The sequence below is a fragment of the Phaethon lepturus genome, unplaced genomic scaffold (assembly GCF_000687285.1).
Source record: "Phaethon lepturus isolate BGI_N335 unplaced genomic scaffold, ASM68728v1 scaffold33474, whole genome shotgun sequence".
Classification (NCBI taxonomy): Eukaryota; Metazoa; Chordata; class Aves; order Phaethontiformes; family Phaethontidae; genus Phaethon; species Phaethon lepturus.
This window is the reverse complement of record NW_010537600.1, coordinates 7,732-16,126: the sequence shown is the minus strand read 5'-3', so window position 1 is coordinate 16,126 and position 8,395 is coordinate 7,732. Positions and strand designations below refer to the sequence as shown.

The following is an 8,395-nucleotide window of genomic DNA, read 5'->3' as shown; positions in this document are numbered from 1 at the left end:
GACTTGCAAAACGTTTTCCTCCCTTAGCCACACGCTGCCGGCTGGCTAGACGGCCAGATCACCTCTCACGCTGTCTGGCTGGGTAACTGTCCCTCCTAACCCTGCGTGCCTTCAGCAGCGCGTGAGGCGATGTCAGTGCGGCCGCTGCAGCCTTCTGAGCAGGGGTGGGGTGCAGGGGAGGACACCATGGGCAGCAGGCTTTCAGATACGGTCCTTGAACAACTGAAATATTACACAGAGCTATCGGGGGCCTCCCGAAAATGAGATGGCTGCAACCTTTCCCCTCCGCTGGAAATCGGAGATATCCTATTGACACCGCAAGGAAGCTCCGGGGCACAACTCCTGTCTGACCAGTTCTACAGCAGCATTAAAAACCAAAACAAAACAAGAAAACCCCACGTACTGGATTTGTCACAAAGTCATAGATAGAAAAAAAAAAGCCAACAAGCCAGGAAATGTGCTCGCACCATGTTAAAGTATAACTTTAGCATAACTCAGTCCCCCCGAGACCTTTCCAAAGCCGACCTCAGGCAGCAGCTAAGACCCTCCACTCCTGACCCCGCACTACTCACTCTGCTGTTTCTCTTTCCAGCAGTTATTTCGAAGGTTTGCGATATAGTCGTCCTCCACGCTCCTTTCAACATTTTTCAGGTTCGTGCCCGTGTATTCATCTGCAAAGTTCTCGGATACGTAGTAGACGACTTTCAAGTGCTCTGTCACTCTCCTGTGTATGTGACCCACAGACCTAGTTCAGGGAGAAGAGACAGAACAGTGTAGGACACACTTCAAGGGCAGAGCAAAAAGCTCCCAGCTCTTTATAATGCACAACATGCCACGATACCAAACCGCTGAAAGCGTACATCACTCCTGTGCATCCACAGACCTGATGGTTTGGAAAGGAGAAGCGTTTCTGGTGGAAATGAAACACCGATGCAGGGAGAGAAAACCTGCCAGGCCTCTAGCTAGGTGGGCAGAGCTCTGAATACAGACATAACTCTGAGGCAGATTGCCCAAGGCCTAAACCCACTTAAAATAAAGTGTTCATTAGAATCTTCGGCACTAATTAAATCTCTCTGCAATCTCCTTGCTGACAACACCATCATCTGTTTTTGGCGGTGAGCCCCAAGGATCTGAGGCCGATGCTTGTGCGGCGCAGGGTGAGAGCCGCCGGCGAGGCAGAAGGGCGCAGAGGAGCCCAGCAGCGCCGCGGCGAGGGCAGAGCAGGGGGCTAGCTGTCACAGCTCCCCAGCAACCCCACCTTGCTCAGCAAGGCTGCCCGTCGGTCGAACCCCGTCCCCTCTGCTGAGATATCTGCTAACCCCAAGAGCGTCAGCTTCCTCTACCACATCACATGCTGCAACGAACACTGTTGCTGCAAGAACAAACTTAGACCCGCTCTGCGCTCGAGCCTGCACCGACTAGTACAGAAAGCACTTTCTAGAAGGAAGTCTCTTCTTACCCTACCCCCTGTGGATTTGCATTTCGGACAGAGCCCTGTACTTATTTTCCCCCCAACACTCCAGCAAACCTAGAGATACTCACTAGGGTGTGTGCGCAAGCTGTAGCGCAGGACCTGTGCCCAAACGCTGGATTCATCAGGAACTGCTCCATCTGGAGATGTGCCCTAAGTTTCCCACAATAAGTACCAGCTGGCTGCTGCATTAAAAGCAAGCCTGAATTCTTAAGCCAGGTATAAACATTAACTCATCCGGCTCGCCCTTCAGTCTATTATCAGGATTTACACGAGTGATTCAAAGACTCCTGCACGTTTCATCAAGATCCAGCACTCAGGGATGAGCGGTGGGTAACTGGAAAGACTGAACATGACCAAAAAGCTCTCCTGGCATTTTTCAAGGCAAGGGCTAACGCATCTCCAGCAGCGCCTGCTGGCAGAGATGCAGTCTGGAAGAAGCTCAGCTCATTATTTACCTGTCAAGACAGAGCCTCCCAAAGTTCTTATTCCTCTTCCGTATAACGATGAACTACAGAGGCTATGAAGTCTGCCCTCGAAGGAGGAGCACTTAAGCTCACAGAGTTTCAGCAGCATGCTTGAGTATAAAAGAAAGGCAGGACCTAGCACAAGAAACCTGCCACCTGAAGTCCAACATGCAATTAAGTCAGGTAGATGCGATGAGGCGTTATCGAAGAGAAGGGTGGCACGGACAGGCCCACAACTAGACAAGCCTTTTGGCAGAAATCTAGTTTTTGGAAGAGGTTTACAAAGGCAACGGAGTGACAAATGGTTCTTTAGGACGCTGCCTTTCCCAGTGACAGCTTCATTATGAAGAAGTGGCATTGAAATCTCCATGTGCCATTAAAACTTCAACAGGTTCTCGCCTCCTGCGCGCTGAGTTCAGTGCAGCGAGCTCCAGCTTTCTGCCGAACAACAGCCGAGCACAGCATTTCCCTTTACACCAGGCAGCAAAAGGGGCCCGGCTGCCTGCATGGGCGAGCAAGCGAGCAGCACCGCCTGCCGGCACAGCCTTTTGCTCCCGAGCTCATTTCATTTGAAGTACCTCAGTCACTCAGGAAAGATGAGGGAGGACTGAATCAGCTCATTTACCCCTCCTGTCCAAATCCAAACTTGGACATTGGTTTGCTGGCTGCTACCCGAGCACGCAGAGACAGGGACAGTGCAGGGAGCGGGGAACCGAGCAGCAGAGAAACACCGGGGGCTCAGGGATGGCTTTCCTCTGACAGCTGACAAGGCTGGAAGCAAATCCCTGCCCACTTACAAGCTGCCCTCCACTGAACATCATCTGGCCCCGTAAACCGCCTCTTCACCAGTATAAAACAGACTGGTATACATATATAATGCTTAATTTTATAGTCCTAATATCAACTACAGAAAACGTATCTCAATACTCTTTAGCCTCTCAGAATAACTTAATTGTGCCCTCTTCAAAACCACTCCACCTTTTGGTTCCAATGTCATAGTCTTTACCTTGGGCCCAAAAGCTAAGCTGGGTTTTATAGTATTTAACATCATGAATGGCAAATGTTGTCACCTGTGAAACTAAACAGGGCCCGCTGGCTGTTACCAAGTCTACCCTCTTTAAATAGACATACGGAACTTCCACTGAAAATACATTAAGCTTTTGTCAAGAATGAGGCAAGCAGCCAGAAATCAAGCCTGTTTTCCCGTTCTTTGTTGGCACTGCGAAGCGAGTAAGAATAAAGACTCATTTCGTTTGTCAGCCGAGTAAGCAGATTGGGGCACTTCCACAGCATCTAGAATGAACCAGCTTCACTTTTGCACAGTAAACGTCTGGCCACAGCTATTTCATGGCGAGATTAGAGTTCAGAAACAGGGGACTTCTCTGGGAGTGTCTTTTACTCTACAGGAGTGTCTTTTATTCCTTCTTCTCTTCCTCTGTTGCTTTGTACTAGGCTTTCATGAAGGACAGATCTGGCTTTTGGTTTTTCACACCCCAATTTAACTCTACACCTCAATTTATTCTGCATATGGGATCTCAGTACTGGGCTACAGTCTCTCAAAGTCATTTTGTCTGTCCCTTTCTAGGACAGACCCACTCAGCTGTGGCTATGGGCTGCAGAAGGTCCCTGTCAAAGAACATCCTTCCCTTAGGCAAGCAAGTACCCTCCAACCTTCCATGTCAAGACCTGTTTGAGAACCAGACAGAGGCTGATGTGTGAGACATCTGGCAGCAAGAACAACGGTGCGATGAGATAAAGCAAACAAACAAACAAAAAACCCCAGAAAAAACAGAGCACCTTACCCCATCATGCCACCCTGCCCTCCAGAAGCCAACCCCCTCCCCAGCTGGGTAAGTTTTGAGAGTAACAGGTACTAACGGCCTCTGGCTCAAACTGTAGGGTGGGCTGGAGACCATCATCTGGCTGAGAGCAGACACAATGATCAGGATGAGGATAGGCATCAGCTGGACAAACAACCCAAGGCCACCCTGAAGGAACAGAAACACACAGTGGAGTGCCACCCCATACACTTGTACGCAAGGATCCCATAGCATGACTCTCCCTCCCGCCCAGCCCTAACACAACCTTGATTCTCCTGCTTTTCACAGGCACTTGGCTCAGGAGGCACCCCAGAATGAATAACTGGTTCCCCTCCAGAAAGGGTAGCATGACTCCAAAGGTCCAAACCCACTGCCCCTTCTCCAGAATGTGACAAAGGGCAGAGGGGACTGGCAAGGGGAACCTTGTGAGCGAATTTCAAAAGCCTCATGCCCATATTTAGTTTTTCTGTGTGGTTTCTGTCCTGCTTGTGCTAGTGAATAGAACTGGTTTTATGGAAAGCCTTCTCCCCTCTTCAGTGTCAGATGAAAGTAATTCTCCTTCTATCTCGCCTCCTGAGGTCCCTCCAGTTCCAGCAGAGCACAATTCCCCCTTAAGCTTGAGAAAAAATATTCAGAAAGTTCTTATTGTTTGTAAGTTAGGGTTTTTTTTTTTAAAATATAATTTACTATCCCCCCAAAATAGTTATCTTCAATACATAACCCTGATGTCTTAAATAGTAAGTTCCTCATTCTCACTCCTCTAGACCAGAGGGCTTGGAGTGCTGGAGATATACTTAGATTTTCTGTGATGGGAAAACATAAGAATAGCTCATGCTATAAAGTGTCCTCCTTGGTTAATTAAGCTTCACAGATTAGAAACACCCCATCTTCAATACTGGAATAAAAGGGAGGATGAGCTCATCTTGGGAGGAGCCACGAGTACCCCTATTATCTGAAAAGTGGATTTACCTTTTCAAATTACAGAATTAAATCAGAAAGGAAATGCTTATTCTGTGGTAAAGACAGGTACATTTTACTGGTGCAATCTTATTTCAAGGTGGCACCATTTCAAGACACACCAGTGACTTCCCCACTCGACGACAGCTATGAAAGTCCCGGCAGAACAACCATCAGTAAACTAAACCACAACTTGGTGTAAATTCTGAAGGCAGCTCACTTCCCACAACTCCAGCTTTCTGTTCAGCGGGGTGGAAACAAGCAGGACTCTTTCACAAGACAGCCAGACCAACTAGCTCGCAATTCACGTATCGGAAAAACCTTTAGACTCCCAGCCCCCAGCCTGTTCTCCACTTACGTCACCCTGATGTTCTCGTCTGTCCTGCCTCTGATGGTAGGTATATCGCATCCTGCCATTGCTGTATACGTGAACGTTACCTATAGGCAAAAGAAAACTGTTACACAAAAGTCAGAGTACGTAAGATGGTGCTGGCCGGCCAGGAAAGAACCACAAAAGGTGGCCATGTTCCACGCCAATCTCACCAATAAAAAAACACAGTAGGAAAAAGTAGACTGGGCGCTGACAACAGCCAATTCAGGAACTTTAACTTTGAACATTGTCAGAATGGGCTTGATCTGTTTCTTTGCTTCGTGCCACACTCAGCAAAGGTGTAAGGACATAGAGATTGTAAAGGAATCCACGCTGTGCTCGCACTTAGATCCGGTCTGCTGTTACCGCCGCTCCCAGTTCAGCTTGCTCCACGTGGCCAGCAGCATGCCAGCCGGCTCAGAGCTGGAAGAAGGACAGCACATCTGCTCAGCCGGGCCGCTGCCAGGCTGGAGCTGGGATGTCTCAGTGGTTTGATGGACTCGGGCTATTCCTGAGATCCCTGCGTATGTCCCAGTGCACAAGGCGCAGGTCCAGCGTTTTGGTGAGCAGCCACATGACCACAGCCCCTGACTCAAGCCGCTCCATCATGCTGCCTTGACAGAGATGGCTGTAGCTGTAGGGCGAAGCGGATATGTGACTCCGCAGGAGACGGATAGAAGAATTCGTACCAAAAAATTCTATTCGTCACCAGAAGCCAACATTTACAAAATGAGCCATACAAGCCACAGCTGAGAAAGGAGTATTCCCAGGGTGGACTGAGCAGATATGTCTGAAGGCGAACTGGCGGTGGGCAGAGAGATCTGACTATAGGATTTTGTAGGATCATTATGAAAATTCAGGTTGGAAGTGACCTCAGGAGGTCCAACCTCCTGCTCAAAGCAGGGCCAGCTATGTAGAGAGAATATCTTGTACAGGCCTCCTCGCTTCTAATTGAATTTAATTCAGATTAAAACCAATTTCCGAAAGAAATAACCGTGGTAGTTTTTCCACCCTAAAAACAGAGTTCTGCCATGTCTTGTTTTAAATGTCAAAACTACAGCTGAAAAGGGAGACCAGCTGAGAAAGCGGGCCTGAATTCTCTTGGGACAGTGAGGAAAGGAAAAAAGACTGAGCTAAAATAGCAATATGCTGTTTTTACTGGAGTAGCTTTACCTCTCTGGCAGGCAGAACACGAATGCTGCAGAAGGCTTCCAGATGCCTTTGCAAATACTTGGTGTTAGTGTGTTAATTCTTACATACCAGATAGGAAAGAGCTACCAGAGTAAATCATCTCAATTGAAACAAAAATACTGATTTTTCCAAGTTGGTCCACAGAGGTCAAATAACCACTGCCCCCCCTGCCAGTCAAATATGACTAGAGCAAATACAAGGGGGTCTTCTAAAATACCCTTACCCTTACATTAAATCTGTGTCTTTTGATCAGAACTGATCAAGTGAAGGAACAGTCACTCGGTTCTTTCCTGCCACCCAAACCACTGTGGATAGACAGGGTACAGATTTCATTTTCAATTCAAGAAGTTTAAATTATGCTCTAGAAATAACACTTTCCTCTTTTTTTACGGGACAAAGTGGAAAGAAGGAAATGGACGCTGATCTCCGAGAAACTGCTTCAGCTGTGTGGCAGAGCAGATACAGATCAAGAACAAGGCCCAGTTTGTTCTGATGGTAAGATTTAACTTCTAAAACCACCGGGCAGAAAAGCCTTCTTCAAAATAGGATTACTTTTACAACTAGACTTAAAACAAGTATTTTTTTGTTCTGAACAATTTAGAAAACTCTAGGTGTTTAGGTCACGTGTGAAGGAGAACTCTCCCTCATCAAACTCAGCAATCCTCCCACGGCCAAATAAATCACTACTGCATTGTCGCTGTGTCAAAAGGATCGGGTCCCATTCAAGAGATTAAGGTTTAACGTGCTTACTAGAAGGAAAACCACCACCAAAAAACATGTTGAAGAGGTCCTCAGGGGAGATGTCTGCCTCAAACCCGCGGTGGAAGTCCGAGTGACTGTGTCCGTGCCGAGCAGGGTTGAGTTTCTCATCTCCAAACTGGTCGTATTGCTTCCTCTTCTCGGGGTTGCTCAATACCGCGTATGCATTACCGATGGCTGAAATATTGACAATAAGGAAGCAATTAGCTTCTTTCTTCTACGGATAACACATTTAGCCCTGCAAACTGCCTTTCTCATTACACAAATGAGATTATCAACTACCCACGTCTTTTCAATAGGCTACTTCAGTCGTGCAGCACTACTACCTGGCACACTTCTCTGGCAAACACGGACAGAAGGAAACCACACCGAAAGACTCAATGAAAAAGGCCTTAATTAATTCAAATGAGGAAGTTATGACATGACTGGTATGAATTCGGTATATGTCCCTAGAGAAACCCTCTCAGATGGATGAAACCATGAACTGCGAAGGAAATACTGGTAGTAGAGCAGCTACACGTTTCAATTAAAGTTGTTACTTCTTTTGAACAACTAATGCCCAAATCCTTCAGCTGTAAACTGAAAATACAATTTTAGTGGACAAATTTTATTCAAAAGTGGCATTAAGGGAATTCAATCTCATAGCTTAAAACCAGAACTGCAAAGAACTTAAATACGGGCTAGATCACTGAAAGAGACTTTAAAACCACCCATAAAAGCTAGTAAGGAAACATTGGCTAGAAGTTGTGTCTGTCGGCTGTGAATTTCAAAAATTTCAATTCCAGATGCCAGAAGTAAGGTGCATAATTACAAGGACTGTTAACCAGTGCTTGTGACATTGGAAATGTCCTGCAGCTAAACACCCGCCAGCTCCCCAGGTCACTCTCCTTCCAACCTCAGCAGGTTTGAGCCTTTCTACCAGAACATCTGCCTGCCGCCCTCCTATTTCTGTACTTCTCTCTCGACACGTTCCAGCTTACCACTTCCCCTCTGTACTGACCTACCCAAGAGCCTCCCTACGTGACTGCAGAGCCTATCCTCTCTCTTCCCTGTGTTGCAAGGAGGCAAAAACGTTCATGGTGCATAAAAGGCAGGGGCAGAAGTGCTAGAGAAGGCAGATACATGCCCTTTGGAGGTGACTTAACTCCAAGATTCAACATTTTCTCAGTAGTCAGAGCGAGGTGTATGGTTTCTTCTTGGACTAGAGATTTGGAGCGTGGAGGATGTAATGTCAATACACTTGTTTTCCTTCTTGGTTATAATTAGTGCACACAGAGCAAACATTTCTACAACCAGGCAAGGAAGCTGGGTGAGGAGGACTGACTCTCAGCATATTAGCTTATTCTTTCAAACTTTGTGG

At 47.1% G+C, this 8,395-nt stretch overlaps 1 protein-coding gene across 1 annotated transcript in view; it reads right to left on the bottom strand.

Annotated features, from left to right (window-relative positions):
• Window positions 1-8,395, bottom strand: part of DNAJB12 (DnaJ (Hsp40) homolog, subfamily B, member 12) — a 14,349-nt gene that overhangs the window by 2,319 nt on the left and 3,635 nt on the right. Inside the window, exons 3-6 of the mRNA XM_010286536.1 lie at window positions 7,027-7,212; window positions 5,074-5,153; window positions 3,817-3,926; window positions 573-745 (exon numbers count right to left, since the gene is read on the bottom strand). Coding sequence (XP_010284838.1) covers window positions 573-745; window positions 3,817-3,926; window positions 5,074-5,153; window positions 7,027-7,212 — 549 coding nt within the window. The remainder of the gene's footprint in view (window positions 1-572; window positions 746-3,816; window positions 3,927-5,073; window positions 5,154-7,026; window positions 7,213-8,395) is intronic.